At 33.7% G+C, this 21501-nt stretch overlaps 2 protein-coding genes across 3 annotated transcripts in view; both read right to left on the minus strand.

The window, feature by feature from the left end:
• The window catches only part of HIP1 (HSP70-interacting protein 1), a 77619-nt gene that overhangs the window by 42050 nt on the left and 14068 nt on the right, over positions 1-21501 (minus strand). The window lies entirely within an intron of this gene.
• LOC144548589 (putative cytokinin riboside 5'-monophosphate phosphoribohydrolase LOGL10) lies at positions 18974-20624 on the minus strand. The gene is made up of 5 exons (XM_078297292.1): positions 20314-20624; positions 20043-20171; positions 19845-19944; positions 19532-19602; positions 18974-19450 (listed from the first exon to the last, which is right to left on the minus strand). Exons 1-5 carry the CDS (start codon positions 20488-20490, stop codon positions 19211-19213), a joined length of 717 nt encoding a protein of 238 aa, XP_078153418.1. The 5' UTR covers positions 20491-20624; the 3' UTR covers positions 18974-19210.

Raw genomic sequence — 21501 nt, forward strand, 5'->3', positions numbered from 1 at the left:
TTACTCAAACATGGTGTGTGTGTGTGTATATATAGAGAGAGAGAGAGAGAGAGAGAGATGGGCTACGGTGAGTTGCGAAGTAAAACGCGTTTCTACTTCACGCAATATGTTCATTTTCAAAGTTCAAAACGTTGATCCAAACCGCTCAACATGATCTCCATATTGAAATGTGCTTGGAGACCAAATTTTACATTTTTTGGAATTTTTTTTACTATTTATTAAGCCACTTTGAAAATCTGAAAATCCGGATGAACAGTAAAACAGTAAAAAATTCTGGACCACCGGATCAGCGATTTTCAAAGTGGCTTAATAAATAGTAACAAAATTCCAAAAAATATAAAATTTGGTCTCCAAGCATATTTCAATATCGAGATCACGTTGAGCGGTTCGGATCGACGTTTTGAACTTTAAAATTGCAAAATATAAGTGGGAAGTAAAATAATCACTTTACTTCGCAACTCACCGTAGTCCATCTCTATATATATGTGTGTGTATATATTTTGAAAGCCTGATAGAAGCTATCTGTGCATGGTTAATTAAAGATACATAGCAATGAAAGCCACTTCTATCTAATGGCTATTTTTTTTGTTTTACCATTGACTTTAATTACATTCCTTTTCCTGATTAAAGATATATAGCAATGGAAGCCACTTCTATCTATCCTGATTGATTAATCTTAAGTTTGACAATTTGTGCGCCATTTTGATTCCATCTTTTTTCTTGTTTTTATTTTTGTCTCGGTCGTATCTCTAATTTTTAATTATATAATAACAATTTCTCTAAAACTCATATGTTAAAATAGAAATATTAGGTGTGATTTATATTATTTTCTCTATACAAGTATACATATAAAATATTTGTTTTATTTTATGCAAATAAATAAAATAAATAATCAATGTTAAGAAATTATCCACATCAGTATATTTTTGTAAGTTTTTGATATCAATAAAAAAAAAGCTAAAATGTCATAAATGTTTACATGTACATAAAAATTGATATAATTATATTTAACGATTTTATCTTGTTATTTTAGTTTTAAATTTTATATTATTAAAATTTTAGAAATAAAAATAATAATAGAGGGACGAAAAATAAAAATATTTAATTTGAATTATCCTCTTAATTTTATCATCGTTAATGCAGAAAAGGGCAACATTTGGTCCCAAATTAAACTTTCAATCTGAACGCTATTTCTGGATTATCCTGCATAGTAATAAATTTGTAATTGGATAATAATTTATCAAGGTTTAGAAGTCACAATAAATTGGAATTAAAAATAATTAATTAATTTTAATAATACATATGATATAGTAAGACCCGTCCAGAATTCAGAAACTACTGAACATTTTTCTTTTCAAAAATAGTAAAAATTAGGAATATATAAAATTTGATCTCTAATTAAATTTTAATATACAAGTAATATTAAACGATTTGAATCACCTATTTGCATTTTAGGAGCAATTGTTGTCATTACCCATAAAATTTTTCTAAATATTCAGTTTCACGATGAAAACTTAAAAATTGCTTATTTCCCCACTAAAAACAAACAATCTTTCTCATTTCTCCTTTCTTTAATCTAATTTTAAACTTCTATTTGAGCTTATTATTCATCTTGTATTTTAAGATGAAAGAATGAATTTATCTTTCTCTTTAAATGAACACATTTTTACTGTCGAACTACAATCAATATTCTTTGGAATTCTAATCAATCAATTGTTTTCGTTGTTGGACAGTAAAAATGTGTTGATCTGAACTTTGAAGAGAAGGATAAAGTATGAGTGAGTCTATGGTACTATGCATATTACGATTTCGCACCGTGTTACGGCTCTATATTCGAGTTTTCAAATCCTAACGGTCGATCCGAACCGTTCATCTTGTTCTCCATATTAATATGTATTTGGAGACCAAATTTTATATTTTTTGAAATATTTTTACTATTTTTTTAGATTTATTGAAAATCACTGTTTTTGGATGGTCCAGAATTTTCAGATCAAGTGATTTTCTAAATATCTAAAAAAATAGTAAAAAAATTTCAAAAAATGTAAAATTTGGTCTCCAAACACATATTAATATGGATAACAAGATGAACGGTTCGGATCGACCGTTATGATTTGAAAACTCGAATATAGAGCCATAGCACGGTAACAACCCGTGATATGCATAGTACCATAGACTCACTCATAAAGTATAGTACTTTCATTTTAAAATAAAAAATAAATTTAAATAAAATTATAAAGTTAGATTAAGGAAAGAGAAATGAGAAAGGTGGTTTAATTTTAGTGGAGAAATAAGCAATTTTCAAATTTTGATGGAAAAATTAAATATTTACAATCTTTTATGGGTACAACAACAATTATTTAAAATTAAAATGATGATATAAGAAATTTGAGTATTTTAGTGAGAAAATAGGCAAATATAAAATATTTTATTGAGTGTACCAACAAGCACAAATCAAAGCCAAATTAAGGTGAAATGAAAGCATCATAACATAGTTTTATTTGTAAATTAAATGTGATATTTATATTTATATATATAGAGAGAGAGAGAGATGGGCTATGGTGCATTGCAATGCATGGAGGGGTTGATGCATTGGACCATAAATCTAAAATTCAAAATCCAAATGGCCGATCCAAACCATTCATCTTGTTCTCCATATTAATATGTGCTTGGAGACCAAATTTTACATTTTTCTGAATTTTTTTACTATTTATTAAGTATTTTATAAAATTGTTGATCCAACGGTGGCTGCTGATTTTACTGTTTTGTTAAGCCACCGTTGGATCAACAATTTTGTAAAATACTTAATAAATAGTAAAAAAATTCAGAAAAATGTAAAATTTGGTCTCCAAGCACATATTAATATGGAAAACAAGATGAACGGTTTGGATCGGCCATTTGGGTTTTGAATTTTAGATTTATGGTCCAATGCACCAACCCCTCCATGCATTGCAATGCACCATAGCCCATCTCTCTCTCTCTCTCTCTCTCTCTATATATATATATAGAGTAAGGCTTGGGTGCTATGGATAGCACAGAGGGCTACCATGCTACGGCTCAATATTCGAGTTTTCAAAATCCTAACGGTCGATCCGAACCGTTCATCTTGTTCTCCATATTAATATGTGTTTGGAGACCAAATTTTACATTTTTTGAAATTTTTTTTACTATTTTTTAGCTAGATAGAAAATCACTTGATCTAAAAAATTCTGCACCATTAAGATGCACCTTTTGTTTTACTGTGATATGAATATGATGCACCTTTTGTTCTCCATATAACTTTTATCTGATATGAATATGATGCACCTTTTGTTTTACTGCGATCAGTGTGAGTGATGTTCCCCAAATAACACTGTTCTGGGACAGGTTGTTCTTATCTTATCTAGTTATCTTCATCAAAATTATATAACATGGATAGGGGATTGACGCAGACATAAAATATGACCATAGAAACAACAGACAAGCACAAATCAAACCCAAAGGTAAAATTTTTAAGGTGCTGTCCATAGCTGTCACCTTTATTTTCAAACTTTTCATTCAGGTGCTGTGCATAAAAATGATGCACTTTTTGCTCTAGTGCACGCCACTTATTGCGTTCTATGTATGTATTGTTATCTCATCTTTTAAAAAGAAACATTATATTCTTTTTTAATTTGTAACAAATTTGTTTTACATTTAACATCAATTAAAAAAATAATAATTTCATCATTTATCGTCATTATTAGTATTGGAGCTATTAATTAGTGTAGATGTAATCACCAATATTCAAACAATATAAATAATGCAATAACAAATATAATTGTTCATGACATCAAATATGCATAGCATTAGTGTTCGTGACAATTTCCCTTATAAATTAACTTAAAATGTTATTTGTGTATATCTTAATTTAAATAGGATGGTAGAACAAATTTGTTACAAATAAAAAACTTAGCATCAAAAGGATACTATTAAAATTTTGGAGCAAGATAGTAAACATGTGATAATTAGGACTAAAATGATATTTTTGAAATTTTAAGTATGAATATGATAAATGTGTAATTTTGGAAAGAAAATGAAACAACAAAAATTTATATCTGCTGACATGCCTGTTCATAAGAAACATGATCTTAATAATTTTGCACATAACTCGGCAAATAATTTAATGTGATATTTTTTTTAGAGTCATCCCTAAATTTAATTAGGTCATAAAATCATGTCTGAATTTCCGTTTAAATCCAAGTATCATTCAATTCTATAATAGAGGAGGTGTTTTACTGTTTTTAATAACTTGACGCATACAAGAGTTCAGGGGCTTTATTGAATAAAAAAAAAGTTTGAGGACTCAAGTAAACAATATGCAATAATTTAGTGGCTAAAACAGTTTTTTCTCTTAGAAACAAAAGGTATCTTAATATGAAATTCAACAATGACACCACAAACCATTCAAATATAATGACAATATATGCAATAATTTGACTATTAATGCGTACATCATTATCATACTGACACGGTAATGACTACCATTTCAATTCATTCAGTTTTTTTTATTTTCTTTTTTCTTAAACCTCTGACAGTGACTATCAAGTATAATTCAGTTTTATAATTTTAATTGTCAAAGTCGAACCGTAAATAAATAAAAAATCATTTACCATAAATTATATACCGAAACAAATTTAACAAACCGAACAATAAAATTGTTTTATATAAAAAATACTAATTAGAATAACAATAGGGCAATTTCATGTATACCCTATTTTTTTTTTTTTTGAAATTATGTATTTTTTAATATGAAATTATTAATGACATATTTACCCCTCGAACTTTCAAAAACTAAAAAGTTTACCAAAGATTTTTTTTTTATTAAAACTCATTTTAAATTTACAAAGTTCTCCTTTTTTTAGAGCATGTATATCCTTTATTAATAAAATAAAAACATGTAGTGTGTGTAAGAAAAAAAAGTTTTCCTTTTTTTAGAGCTATGTGTAAGAAAAATGTTCTTTCTTTTTTTAGAGTTATGTGTAAGAAAAATATTTAATCTTCTAATTAGTCAATTTTTTAGGACAAATGGTTGATTTCTATACCTGGTGATGCATACATAACGGTATTAAGAAAATGAATCATTTGTCCTCACAACTTACTATTAGAAGAATGAACATTTATAAACATTCTACATATTTTTATTTTCTTAATAAGAATAAAATAGGTACTTTATAAATTTAATGTGTTTAAAGAAAAAAAAGAAAATAATTTGAGTAAATTTGTGAGTTTTTAAATTTTAAAGAGGTAAATATGATATTATGAATTTTAGATGGAAAATTCGTAATTTTGAATTTTTTGAGAGGTATATGTGAAATTCCCCGAAAAAAAAAAAAAAACAAACCGAATCATTTTCACTGCTCCTTTCCTTAAAATTGAACGAACTAAAAGCTCCTTGTTTTGTAAAGCATGAGCAGATTGGGACAAGAGACAAAGACATGACTATGTTTGACCATCAATTATTTACATCCAACACTTAATTGAGAAAAGAAAAAGAAAAAAAAGAAAAAAGAAGGTCATGTCATGTGACAAAATGCTTGTAAGAAAGTAGCAATTGGATATGTTGTGTTCCCTCACATTTTCCCATGCAACGATATATAAATCATAAATGCAATTGACAATTCAGACATTGACATCTGATAAACATGCTCTCTGTTTATTCTCTCCTTTGCCCATTGCGCACGCTCCACTACCATTGGATGAGAATTTCTTTCATAACGGATTTTTCTTTTTCTTTTTTCTTTTTCAAAAGGGCGTTTAATATTAGGAAAAGTAAAATTTATATAATATAACATTCTTTCTTAATTTAAAGAGTCAGAATAATAAAATTGTAAAAAATTTGGATGAAAAAAATATCCTGATATAATACCAGAAAGTGTAGAATTTGAAGATTTGATCTCCATCTTTAAAAAAATACCCCCGTAAAAAACCTTTTATTAGCAATGTAGAATCCATACGAGACAATTAATTTTAAATATGTAAATAAAAAGGTTTCGAATTCGTCTAATTTTCTAACCGTTCAATCAATATCAAACCTATGTTATAATGTTACGTTACGAAATTTTTACAATTAAATTCAAATGAATTAAATGCAAGAATCAAGTTAATTGTGCTAACAAAATGGAAGTTAAAACCTTAATTTAGGTTCCTCTAATTAAGTAAGTGAAGTGTGAATTGAAACCGCGTCGAAATTTCGAGAATTTGAGACTTTACAGGCTCACTGCGTCCGTACTGGTAGGTGACTGCGGGTGACTGACCCGCACTGACTTCTGTTTTCCTTAAATTGCCTTTGAAATTTCTGTGAGTGCGGGTGAGGCCACCCGCACTCATGATTTTCTGTGTTGAACTGAAATTGGCTAAGTACTGAGTGCGGGTGAGGCCACCCGCACTGCGGGTCAGTGCGTCCGCATTACGCTCGGACTTTTTCTGAAATTCTGCCAAAAATCTACTAAGTTCTGGGTGCGGGTGAAGCCACCCGCACTGCGGGTGATTTCTGTGTTAAAATTCATTCCAAAAATCTACTAAGTTCTGACTGCGGGTGAAGCCACCCGCACTGCGGGTGATTTCTGTGTTAAAATTCATGCTGAAAACTGACTAAGTGCTGAGTGCGGGTGAAGTGACCCGCACTGCGGGTGGAGGACCCGCACCGACACCGATTTTTGCACTGGAAAGTGCTGGAAGGACCTACAAACTGCCGAGTGCGTCCGCACTCAGATCCAGTGCGGGTGAGTGATCCGCACTGGGTGATTCCAAGGGCTTATTTGCATAATTCCTGCTCTCTCTCTCTCTCCCATATGCGTTTCGACAACAAGAGGACCCAAAGTGCCAGCAGTTTCGACAACATTTCGAGTCAAATGCAGACTCACCATTCCAACTCCACGAAGATGGTATTCTGCGGTTCCATGACCGCATATGCGTTCCGAATGACTCCGGTCTGAAGAATCTAATTCTGTCAGAAGCACATGACTCGGGGTATACCATTCACCCTGGTGAAGTCAAGATGTACCAAGATCTAAAGCGACATTTCTGGTGGCCAAAGATGAAAAGAAACGTGCAAAATTATGTTGAGAAGTGTCAGATCTGTCAACAAGTCAAAGCAGACAGACGAAAGAGGGCAGGATTACTAAGACCTCTTGAGATACCCACACGGAAATTCGAGTCGATCACTATGGACTTCGTGACTGGATTTCCGAGAATCGTCGGAAGATACGATGCCATATGGGTGATAGTGGATAGGCTGACGAAGATTGCACACTTCATTCCACTTCGGATCGAGACATCCGGAAGAGAGTTGGCTGATCTGTTCTTGCAATACCAGTTTAAATACCACGGATGTTCGCGAAACATCGTCTCTGATCGAGACACCCGATTTACCTCTCACTTTTGGGAAAGCTTTCAAGAAGCCATGGGCACGAAATTGAGATTCAGTACAGCCCATCATCCGCAAACCGATGGTCAATCTGAGCGAACGATACAGACATTGGAAGACATGCTTCGATCCTGTGCTTTAAGTTTCCGAGAATCCTGGATCAACCATTTGTACTTGGTAGAGTTCGCGTACAACAATAGCTGCCATTCGAGTATCGGAATGTCACCACAAGAAGCACTTACAGGACAGCAGTGTCGCACACCGCTGTGGTGGGGACCCGCAGGTACGTACTCACCTACCGGGCCTCAAATGTTAGAAGAGATTGCCGAAAAGACGAAAGTCGTTTTGAGTCGGCTTAAGTCGGCCCAAGAGCGACAAAAGAAATATGCGGATGTGCATCGAAGACCGTTGGAATTTCAAGAAGGGGATCACGTGTGGCTTCGAGTTTCACCTGTCAGGGGTGTACACCGATTTGGCGTATCAGGCAAGTTGAGTCTTAGATATATCGGACCGTTTCAGATTATGAGACGAATGGGACCGGTGGCATATGAGCTTGCATTGCCACCAGCATTGGACCGGGTTCATCCGGTGTTTCATGTGTCACAATTACGCCGGTACGTACGAGATCCATCTCATTGCATTGATCACTCCGACTTGCATGTCCAAGATGACTTGTCCTATCAAGAAGAGCCAATGCAGATATTGGACCGAAAAGAACAGCAACTTCGGAGCAAGGCGATCAAACTTGTTCTGGTCAAATGGGGACGCCATTCGACTAAGGAAGCGACGTGGGAACATGAGGAAAGCATACGTGAGAAGTATCCGGAACTATTCAACGACTCAGGTACGCAATTTAGTTCAGAGGACTGAACTTTATTCTAAGGGGGGAGAAATGTTACGTTACGAAATTTTTACAATTAAATTCAAATGAATTAAATGCAAGAATCAAGTTAATTGTGCTAACAAAATGGAAGCTAAAACCTTAATTTAGGTTCCTCTAATTAAGTAAGTAAAGTGTGAATCGAAACCGCGTCGAAATTTCGAGAATTTGAGACTTTACAGGCTCACTGCGTCCGCACTGGTAGGTGACTGCGGGTGACTGACCCGCACTGACTTCTGTTTTTCTTAAATTGCCTTTGAAATTTCTGTGAGTGCGGGTGAGGCCACCCGCACTGCGGGTGGGTGCGGCCGCACTCATGATTTTCTGTGTTGAACTGAAATTGGCTAAGTACTGAGTGCGGGTGAGACCACCCGCACTGCGGGTCAGTGCGTCCGCATTACGCTCGGACTTTATCTGAAATTCTGCCAAAAATATACTAAGTTCTGGGTGCGGGTGAAGCCACCCGCACTGCGGGTGATTTCTGTGTTAAAATTCATTCCAAAAATCTACTAAGTTCTGACTGCGGGTGAAGCCACCCGCACTGCGGGTGATTTCTGTGTTAAAATTCATGCTGAAAACTGACTAAGTGCTGAGTGCGGGTGAAGTGACCCGCACTGCGGGTGGAGGACCCGCACCGACACCGATTTTTGCACTGGAAAGTGCTGGAAGGACCTACAAACTGCCGAGTGCGTCCGCACTCAGATCCAGTGCGGGTGAGTGATCCGCACTGGGTGATTCCAAGGGCTTATTTGCATAATTCCTGCTCTCTCTCTCTCTCCCACTTCATTCCTTTACCATTTTAAGTGAAATTTCTGCCAAGAGAGAAGAAAAAGAGCGAGAGAGTTTCCCGTTCCTCTTAAACCCCCGATTGTTGCGAGAAATCGAAACCGGAACCGAGTAAACGCCCGTGGATCTCTTCTAACTCTCCTATTCGGTATTCTTTTCTCTTTTTGTTTCTCTCTAAAATCTACGATTTCTCGATTTCTCTGGTTTTCGTTTTAAACTCGAGATTTGTGTTCGAATTGCTCAAGGACTAGTTCCTCTACACTCCTTGCTTGTTTATTTGTCAATCTTTTTCCCGATTTCTTCCGATTTGTGAAATCTGATTTCTAGGGTTTCGTGCCAAAATTGAAAGTTGGCATAATCGTGATTTGATTTGCTTAACCCAACCACTTAGACTTGTAATAGGTAGGGTTGCCTCCTGATCGTGAATTTTTAGAACATTTAACGGCTGATTTGAGGTTTTGACCAAATTAGGGTTAACCAAACGGTAAATTGAAATGAACCGAGAACCAAAGTAGTGAAACTGTGACTGAATGGTTACCTAATTATAATTGTGTAGGGTTTGAAGGAACCCGAGGTAAATGGTGTGATTTGAAAGGTTGTAAGTAAGAAATCAGGAATTGAACGGATTGGTACCAAAGGATAGGAAATTGATTAAGGTGTAAGCCTGATGTAACTCGAGTAAATGTTTCCAATAGTGAACCAATGTTAAACCAAGTATACGTATAATATAGGTATAAGCTCGGTCGAGCAAGAACTTGCGAGACAATACGAGACGTCCGATCCTTAAATTAAGCGGTACGCTCGTCATACTCAGGTGCGGGATTCTTGGACTTGTTTGATACTTTATTTTCAGGAATTAAACTGTGTATTCGTTTGTCATGTTGAATATCATTGATTGCATCACTGAATTGCGTAGAGCATTTGCATAGCCCAATTAAATTAAACTCGAATTGATCTGAATTGAATGATTTGCATGCTGGTATGGTTATAGGTTATGTTGATCTATTGTGATCTGATTTTAATTGAAAGTCACCACGAGCTGTGTATGTGAATGTATGTGAATGGATTTACGAAGTTAAGCACTTGGATCCAATGAATTTTCCAAGTCGGGCTGTATGCTGACTTGGATTCCCAGGATCCTAAATGGCCTTAGGTGAACGGCCCTCGATATTCCCAGTACCGGTTGGGACGAGGGAGGGTGATTATGTTATGAGATGTGTGATTGGAAATCGTGGGTGACATGTGTAACGTCTATGGCTCGGTGGCATTCTCCTACGTGTTAATGCATTTGAAATGTCAATTGAATATTACGACTATTGGAATGATTCCAGAGAGGATTTTCTTTATATGATTCAAACCAGACCTTAATAAACTGTTAAGCCAAGCGATTGCAGATGGGTGTCAGATAAAGGGTCCAGCGGTTGGCCATCTGTAGGTGTCAGTAACCCTACAGATGTGGGTTTGATAAGGGTTCAGCTCGAAAGAACATCTGTAATTGCTACAAGCCCTATTGAATTGAGTTATTGAATTGAGTTAAGCCAAAATATATGTTGTGTTTGAAATTCATCTTGGAAATTTCGTAAACTGTGTTTCAGGTTGATTAAACTGTTGTCGAGCATTGGCATTCTGTTATTTATGATTATATATATCTGTTTGAACTGTTATTGTTTGGGTTTCATTGTTGAATATAGAGTTTGATTGCAAGTCCAATAGTCTAAACTGTGGCAAAATTCGCACTGGGAATTTATTCTCACCCCCACCCTCCCGGTTATTTTACAGGTACTGGTGCGACTGATTCCGGAGAGGCACGAGAGTAGTAGGCCTTAGTAGCTTACCACTTGATAACCCTAGATATGTTTTGTTGTATAGATTTAGGGTAGGCCTTATGGTTGGTATCCGGATGAGATACTTATGTTGTATTATATTCTGACCAGACTGTGTACTCTGATTTGTGTATCTATAAACTTAGTTTATATTATTATCTGTTGAATTGTTGAGTAAGATTTGAATAGCCTTGTAAGTATACACGGCGTTGTATGCTTACGGCGGGAGACTGTTACGACCCGTGGCCGCGGGGTGTGACATATAACAATAGCTCAATTAATAGTAAATCGTACATAATATATATACTTTTTTTTTCTATTTTTATGGTCGCGATTTAAAAAAATAGAATTGTGGATTTGCCATATTTCATTTGCAGTGTTCTAAATAGTTAACTATAGTTTTTCCGGATCATAAATGCTAAGCTATGAGATATAAGTGCGCTAACTCAGCTACAATCGCTATAATTGTAATAGATGACAGCTATTACCGCTATGCTACATGGAGTTTTTTTTTGCAATTTATATGGACTTCTGTATTTCTATTCTTATTTCTAATGCTACATGGTCTTCTACAATAAGTGTGCTAAATCAAACTATGTGCTTCTGTTTTTATTTGTGATTTATTCTCTCATTCTATATCGAGAAATATTCAAATATTAATTCTTTCTTTTGATTGCTCTTTGTATAGTATTCATTTGTAAAATTATTATCGTTCGTTTCAATTGAAAGCTGATTTTGATTATTATTATAATATATAAAAGAGGAGGGATCAAGTTACAACAAGTTACCACAACCATTTTTTTCATTTTTAAAGTCCAAATCGTCGATCCAAACCGTTAGATGTGATCTCTACAATAAAATGTGCTTGGAGACCAAATTTTACATTTTTTGAATTTGTTTTTACTATTTATTAAGATGGCTACAAAATTCAATAGTCTGAATTTGACTAGTTTTTATACCCATCTTAATAAATAGTAAAAAAAAATTCAAAAAATTCAAAAAATGTAAAATTTGGTTTCCAAGCACATATTATCATAGAGATCACATCTAACGGTTTAGATCGACGATTTGGACTTTGAAAATGAAGAAAATGGTTGTGGTAACTTGTTGTAACTCAAAAATTATTGTAACTTGATCCCTCATTTATATAAAATGTTTAAATATTTATACTGACTTCATTTACCTTATAAAATTAATTGCTATTCATCTATTATAATATGTAATACTATGAACTATTAAATAATGTTACTTTTTAGATTTTTTTTCCTTCTTATTTACATAATTGATAAAAAAATATAGACTTAGATTAGTTGTCATTTATAGGGGTGTTGAAATGGTCGATTCGATTCAAACCGAAGTAAAATGACTAAACCAAATTAAGAACCGATTCGAACAGTTTAAACCTATCAACCGATTAAGAACCGAACCGAACAAACCGAAGTCAATTTCAGTTTGTTCAGTTCAAACCGAAGTAACCCTATTGATATTATTATTAACGAAAATAATACAATGTCATACACAACAATTGAAGTTTGGTTTTGTTCAGTCCAGTTTGTTTTAATGAAATTATTATAACACCAATAAAATTAGAGTCAAACCAATATAAACCGGTTGGTTCGGTTTAGTCGGTTTTGAGAAGTCTAAACCAAACTGATCCATTTAAAACAAAATTATTCAAAATTTCAACCAAACCGATCCATTTAAACCGAAAAACTGATATATTCGAATCAAAATATTCCGATTCGGTTAAAAACCGAACCGATTGAACACCCCTAGTCATTTAGTTGTTACCTCAATTCTCTAATATTGATCATGTTGATAATTAATAGAAATATAAAATATAAAATTTGAAAAGGAAAAAAACGCTATGTATGATAACTTCTGCTAAAGCTATGCTATTCGCAATAGTTTTTTTTTTCTGTCTCCCCGCTATGTCACTTTAATCGCTATTTAGAACCTTGTTCGTTTGTATTAGAGTGAGGTTAAGGGTAATATGGATATTCATACCGGCCCGCATATGAATACATTTTAAAAAAAAAAAATTCAAAGACATTCAATCTGAACCATTCAACGTAATTTTCATATGAAAATGCAATTATTGACCAAATTTTATATTAATTAGATTTTCTTTACTATTTTTTTAGATAGGTAGAAAATTACATGATTTCAAAATTTTGAACTAGTGATTTTCTACCTATCTAAATAACTATTAAAAAAATTCTAAAATTTGTTGTTGAAGTACATTTTCATATGGAGAATATGTTTAACTATTTAGGTTGATTGTTTAAACTTTAAAAATAGAGACATGCATCTATAGTATGGATTAGGGGTGGATCTACAGTGTTTCGGGGGGAGTGGGTAGTTGCCTCCCCTGAATTTTGAGTTTTAGTAGAGTTCGGGATGTTCCGATCGACTTTGTTCCTCCCTGAAATTTTTTTTGGCCCCCTCTGAATGTTTGAATTGTAATTTGAGTTAAATTTAGAGTTAAAATTAAAATAAATTTCTTGAATTATGATTGATAATTAGAATTATAGGTTAGAGAACATAAATTATAAGTCAGAGTATTGGAAATTATAAGTTAAAGTAATGTTTTTTATCGAGTACCTAATTAGTTAATGAATTTAAATTCGATTAGTTATTTAAATCCGGTTTGATATTTTTTTGCTCCCCTCTAATGAAAATTCTGAATCCGCTCCTGAACTATGGATTGATATGTAATATACCAATATACATATTATCATAAGAAATATGAATTCATAGCACGAATCGATGCGTAACATTACAAATATAAATTTATATTCAGCCTTTTAAGAATGTCCTGACCAATGACAGATAATTCTAAGCATCCGGTTACTATGAAATGATTTGGACTGGAAAAAAAAAAATTCATAGCTCATAACTTGTTCAAAATCATAGCTCGATCCAAGGTTGTTTTAACATGAACTAAGTTGAAATTTATTAGTCTCGATTTGTATAGGCTCGGCTCGTTCTATCGTAAGTTGTTCTTGTTTTCACAGCACAAATAGTTGACGAAAATCTTTAATCTATGCGTAATTCACGATATGAACAAGTTGTTAATGGACTTTTTTAGCTTGATTGATCCATAATTAGCTCAACTCTGCTCATTATATTCTCGAGTTTAGTTCGAACTTTACTAACTCGGCTCAACATAGTTCATTTACAACTTAAAAATGACAAAGACGAATAAAACACATACATTTAAAAATTAAATCTTAAATAAAATCGTCAGATATGATATATATTATTTTTCTCCATGTACACATAAAAGATCACAATATTTTCATCACTTGTAAAATTACACTGATTTAGATAAATTTTGAACGCGTTTTATTTTGACAAATAAATTAAAAAAAAAAATTTATTAGAAAAATAAAAAGTTAAAACATTTGAACCCTCTTTCATAGATAAATTTAGAGGAAGAGAAAAATCAATAGATGTAAGAGGAAGATACGGACTGTGGAAGATCGAACGGTCGTAGTTTCCTCCAGCTGTCCAGTTAGCGACACGCGGCAATTGCAGATCGATCGATCAAACTCGGATGGTGCGCAAGCGCTCGCTTCCATGGGCCCCACGAAAAGACTAACGTGTCGAGCATAGTGTTGCTCTAGTTTTGGGCCCCCTGACGCAACCCGGAATTACGTGTCGCTCTACTTTTTTCTTTTTTGCTCTACTGGTAGTGGTAGTGGCCTAGTGGGTCCCGCTACGCAATGCACTGAGTCTGAGTTGATTTGTTAATTGTTTATTGGCTGGATTTGACGCGGGGAGGGAGCGGTAATAACCAATAATTGATGGGCCTGTTCAGCAACGATTGGAATAGAAATAGAACAGAGGAATTGTAGAATTGAGAATTCATAGCTCTTTCAAAGTATTCCACTATTTTATTGTTGTGTTCGGTGAGTATCATATTTGGAATTGTGACAATATAAAATTATTAAATATGAATATAAGTAGGAAATAACTATTATAACCTTATTGAGGTTACTGTAGGTTTTTTTACACTTTAGTGTTTTTAACTTTTGTTAGAATTTTGAAGCGGACTTTTTGTTAACAAGCTCAATCTAGCAAAGAATTAAAAGCATTAACTAAACAAAAGATAAACAAAATGAGAGGTTTGCAGTAAAGAAGCCATTAACAAGCTGTTGCAGGCTTGCAGCACAACTAGAAAAAAGGGAGGAGCAAGATGGAAGAAGAAATCTCTTGAACAAGAGGGATCTCATTTGAAAGAGTATTTTGCATGCATGTTATTTGTAATCATAATTTTGCAAATCTCCCGACCGATCGTCGAAAATTTTGATCAAAGTAAATGTAAGGAAAAAATTATTTCTCTCGAAGTTTGTACGGAGAAGAAGAGTGGGTAAGTATTAAAATAAAGGGGATGTTGCCACGTCAACGGAAAAGAGAGTAAAAGTGATCTATTTCCTATTCTTTTTCGGCTCAATTCTTAATTCCACCATCCCCTGCAATTGAGAATAGAGAAAGAGTGCACTATTCCTTCTTTCTATTCCAGCTCATTTAATTCATGTTCGGCTGGAATAGAACTTTAATTCCGCTCAATTCTGCTATTTTACCTCAGCCGAACAGGCCCGATTGGAATTGGAGCAGAAGCAACAAGATCAAATTTTTTTTTTTTTTTTTTTCTGAAAATCGGTAGGCAGTTTGATTGATAGAAAGATACAAAGTAACTGTTACATAATATTAGACAATCACTGTCTGTTAAAAACACACAGCTAAATAAAACAAAAAATGCATAGGGATATGTGCATTACGTGGATGCAAATTGATCATCCTTACTATATTATATTGATAGAAGTCTAGCGATAGTTTTCTCTGTACGCATATCACAACCGAGAAGGCACTGAATACAAATCAGACTGAGAACTGAATCAACAGGATCAGGACATTCACCCATCAGCTGAGAAGACACTAAATTAAATCAGACTGAAAACTAAATTAACCAGTCTAGGATAGTCACCTTGAAACAGAAAGTGAAGAAGAAGAAGAGAAGAAAAACAGTACATAACAACACATAACATCATCATAACAAAAACTAAACATTTATTTCTAACTAAACATTTATTCCACTATATAGTAACTATATGTACCACTCATTCTACCCACTCTTCCATTGTCAAAGAGGAGATGATGAGCTCAAGAAAACGTAAGAAAAGACGAACCGCTGATATTGGAGAATAAAATCTCTAGCAAGGAGCAGTGACCAGATTTATTAGGCGAAAGCACCGACAGCGGTAACCAGATCCACTAGACAGAAGCAGTGACTCAAATGGATAGAAAGGTGTATAGAGAGAAGGAGAAGAAGGATGAAGGGAGGAGGCGGCGGAGGGGTTTGCCATAGGCGAAATGTTTATCACCTCTGAAAGGCGTATAAGCGGCACCGCTTTAATTACTTTTCCATTCAATTCATCATTTGCCTTTTGAAGATCAAAGTTTTACTGACAACTGAAAGAGTCAATAACATTAACATACTGTAGCAAAATAAGAATCAAACGTAAATAGAAACCGATCTTATCTATAAAATATTACAGTAAGTATGAGAAATTGGCTCTGTCAGATCTGAACCTTTTCGGTGGTTATCAGAATCCAGTCGAGCTGGAGGATTGGCTCTGTCAGATCTAAATCCAAATTCAAAGGAAGTGATACCGTGTTATGCTGTGCCATCCCTTGCCAAGGCTGTTTTGTGCCATCCTTTCTTCTGTTTTGACTATAGAAGGTCAAATAAAAAATCCTTATAATTTCTATATATATTATGTTCTAAATCAAGAATTAGAATTAGTTACTGGTTCTAAAACTTTGTTAACGTGACCGGTCACGGCAAGACTTGGTCACGGTACGGCACGGCATGTGAAAAATTAATTTGGTCACAGTACGGCACAGCACGTAACCAAAGTCACGGTGCGACACAGCAGGCACGTTTTTTCCACACTACGGTTCAACTGTGATCTGCATTGTGTGCTAGCTACATGTCAGACACATGTATACCCTCGAAACCTCATCTCACTTGTTCTTTGAATGTAGCTATGCGGTTGAATTATAGACAAGAGTATCACTATTACTGGCACATGGCATGGTACATGTTGAGGACTCTGTGCAAAAAACGTTTTATAAATCTTTTATTATGTGTATTGTGTAGGGGTCGGACTGCCAAGCAGAAAGAACCCGTATCCTCTCAGGTATTGCACAATTATTGCAGAGGATCACTTACTTTACGGTTTGAGATTAAATCTCAACCGGCTTGGGATTCGGGTCACTGTGGGGGGCCCCATTTTTGGGCTTTGAGATTCGTGCCAAGTTAAAAAGTACGGTTCAGATCTAGTAATTGTAAAAGATTCCCTTATCAGGTATTGGAGAGGATGTGAATTCAAGCAGAAATGGGGTAGTTTCTTCTTTCCAGCGCGGTTTGGTTTTTTTGGAAAGAAATTAAGAAACTGCAAAATATTTGAAGGCAAATTGAGAGTGCAGGAGGCGAGGTTATGGTTACAATATTGCGCTGAGTGGTAGCTTCTAGTGCTTTACTATTTTAATTTTTTAAATAATGTTGTATGATTGTATTTGATAGCTACTATCAGAGTTTCAAAAAAAAAAATATATATAATATGTGTGTCCCGTACAGTGATTATTCGTGTGATATGATTATTTTTTTAAAATCTGACATGACACGGCTCATCGTGAAAAGATCTTATCACAACACGACACGTGAGCACGTGAGTCACGTGTAATTCTTGATCAAATGGTGAATTTTGAATAAATCAATTTAAATTATTCAAAAAAAGTTAAACGTGACAAGTCACGTGTGGTCACGGTGTGACTAACGTAACGTGACCATTTACATATCGTAACCATCTTTTCAAATTTAATCACAACACAACATATATAAATCTAACTTGATCACAGCATGGTACATCATGTATTTTGAACCCACGAATGCACCAACAACAATTTTTTTTATATTTAAGAAAATAGTTGAAACATTTAAACAGCATCTCATCACTCAATTTCGATTTTGTTGTTTGAGTTATGGTATTTATAATATTAATTTAAAAAGAAATTATTGCAATTTGTAATAGTGAAAGTTTGTAGCAACAAATATTTTATAATAAATTTAATTACAACACGGTACGTATAAATTTAACTTGATCATTACATACATGACATATATATATTTAGAATCAGTACCACACAAATACACTTTTTATATTTAAGAAAAACAGTTGAAACATTTAAAACAGTATTTCATCACTCAATTTCGATTTCGTTCTTTGAGTTGTGACATTTAAAATATTAATGTAACAAAAATTATTGCATTTTGTAATAATAAAAGTTCGTAGGAGCAGAAATCTCATAGCTAGTAAAATTAAAAATTGTATAATAGTAAAATGGGCAGCCGTATGAAATCAAACTAGGTATAGTTGGTCGTTGAGTGTAAATTAAATTAATATTTTATTTTATTTTCTTAATTTGTTGAATGGTCGGCGAGATAACCAACTATTGTATTAAAAAAATGAATTAAGTTATTTGTAAAACTTTGACTATTTTCATTCCTAATATGTCCCCCATTATGCCACGTGTCAACATCCAGGCAATAGTTTAATGCAAACCAGTCAACACCTCACCTGCTTGAATGATTATTGTAGAACGCCTCAATTTGCACCTAATAACTTAATAAAATATCCATTTTTTATGTCAATTTTCTTTTATTTTGAAAGAAAAAAGCCATTGATCGATGTATCCAATTGATAATATTATGAAGGATGCCAAAATCAAATAGCAGCCTAATACACATGGTTAATTTTATAAGCTAGGATTAGATACTTAATGGTACAATCTTGTAATGTTTATAACAATATTTGTTAGTATTTATCCTATTTTCTTTTAAAAATTGTAGATTGAGTTGAGACATTCAGAGAAATTGCTTTCTTTTCTTCTTCTTTTTTTTCTTGCATGAAATAGACATTTAATTTATGTTAATCTCTATATGAGCAGGTGACAAACACACAATTTACCAGTTGTACATGGATAAAGTTGAACAAGTAAGATCTAGCTGCAATTTGGAGAACACAATCATACATCAAAATAAGAACTATATATATATACGTATAATAATATTTGGAATTAATTAATTAAGCTACATTAATTTAGACTACGTACATATATACTTCCTTTTAATAATAAAAATATAAGAAAGGAAGTTGGATCGGTTAAGCAATTACAACCCATATAAAGAAATAAAATTGGGTTGAATTTTGAGAATCAATATATGCTTAATTGGAAATGATGGATGAGATGATTGTCTTGAATTTGTTAGCGAGAAATATGAGGTTTAGAAGCATAGGTGCCTATCTGCTCCTTCTCCCAGCTTAGCTTCATTGCCGATTCATCGTGTTTTGGAACATAATCCTCTAGTTTAGAAAGCAATTCATATGGAGTTTGAGCGGAGAGAATGATTTGGCGTGCAGATGGCTTGATGAAACCTTCATCCACCGCTTTATCGATGAAGCATAACAGAGAGTTGTAATATCCATCTACGTTCAATAAACCAACCTATACATACATAGACACAAGTATTAATATACAATTAAGTACAGTAGCAAGTAATTAATTAATTAATTGCATGTTAATTACCGGCTTGTTATGGATTCCAAGTTGAGCCCAAGTAATGACCTCAAGTAGCTCTTCCAATGTCCCATAACCACCTACATACACAAAATTATTAAAAACTATTTGCAAGTAATTAATGTTCATACTGTTTCATATAATTTAGCACTTAATTAATATTGTCTCTGTGGTCCCGGTTGACTTAAACTAACTAACTGTGTCTGTGTTAACTATACTATAACGGACCTACACTAACACTACTACTATTTGACCTTTTTGGTTTCTGGTACAAGATAGGTAAGGAATCTCCAACGGCTGCTTAATTTGATATATATTATACCTGGGAGAGCAATAAAAGCATCGGATAAGCGAGCCATCTCGGCTTTTCGTTGGTGCATGCCCGACACTGCTCTCAACTCTCCAATCGTCTCTCCTACAATCTACAATTCATTCGTTCGTTCATTCAGCAATGTTATATTAATATTATATCTATGACTATGACAATGACATCACATTTTCTACTTAATTAATTAATTACCTCTCTTGGCAACAGTTTTTTGGGGATAATCCCTGACACGTGGCAACCGCCACTGTACACAGCTCTGGAAACGAGGCCCATGAGACCAATGCTGCCACCTCCATACACCAAGTCTAGCTTCCTTTCAACCTTTTTAACACAAATTAAGATAATACAATTTATTGTTAATGCTTTTCTCTTTTCTTCCTTTCTCTTCTACTTTTATTTACTAATGAAATAATGAAAATAAATTCTCTTAAAAACAGAGTACAAAGAACATGAAATTTGTTACCAGTTCATTGCCAAGCTGAATAGCTGCCACTTGATAGCTCGCTTTCTTTCCCGGGCTGCTCCCGCAAAACACACAGACTCTCTTAAAGCGAGAAGCCGTTGGTTTTCGCCTCTGAATCACTATCTCTCTTGGTATCATTAAAGGTTTTACAGTCTCCTCTTCAGTGTATTCTTCCATCTATTTCTTTTTCCCTGTTTAGGAAATAAAACAGAGTATGGATGGATGTTTTCTCTGTTTTGAAAACAGAGGTGTTGTTGGTTCTGTGTAAAGTAAAACAGGGCGAAACAGAGCAAGTAAGTATTATATGATGTTTGCAAAACAGGGACTGATTGATATGTCTAAATAGAAGCCAGTGAGGGTATAATGGTCATTTTGGTCTCACTTTATGGTTGTACTTCTCTTCAGAAAGTATAATTAACAGTTGGTGGGCAACTTCTTAATTATAACCTTTTAGACTAATTGAAATCGTATAATTTTAATTATTTTTCTGATTCGATTAGGAGATCCGCCAACACTTTTGACAAAAATGTAATTTTTTAATAGCATGGTAACAAATTTATGCTCACCGAATTACCCCCTAAAGTCATAGTCAATCGAAAAAAAAGGAATGATATTAGATATGTGTTACCCCACTTTATTACTTAAAGAATATAATCTGGAAATTTATTTTATGCATCTCTTGAACATATCTAATTGTATATAATATTGTCGGTATGATTGACAATATCATAATTATTTCAGTTAAATTTTATTTTTAAAAGAGCTTCCTTGCTATATATTTCACTTATATACATCTCTATTATAAAATATATGATTGCTAGTCTCTATTTGACATCACTGATGATGCAATAGGAGAACTAGCGATAGCAATTAATTTGTTAATAATTAATTGATTGCTTGTTAGTACGAAACAACGAAGTTATTGTTTGTTAATTAAATATCGTGCTGATCTTAGTTCAGACTAAAAAGGAAGGGACCTTCCTCCTCATTTCCTTCCCTTTTTCACATCTCTCTCTTTTGAATCTGATTTTTTTTTAGTTACCACCCTAAACTTTTAAAATTCTGATCTTATCATCATTTGTTTGGAAATTCAGATCTTAACACATGCATCTTCGTACTATTTTTGGAGCGTACGCAGACCAAATCTGCACACCAAAATTCTGTTGTTATGTGCGGAAAGAGAACATA

This window comes from Carex rostrata, chromosome 2, assembly GCF_964058835.1.
Source record: "Carex rostrata chromosome 2, lpCarRost1.2, whole genome shotgun sequence".
NCBI lineage: Eukaryota > Viridiplantae > Streptophyta > Magnoliopsida > Poales > Cyperaceae > Carex > Carex rostrata.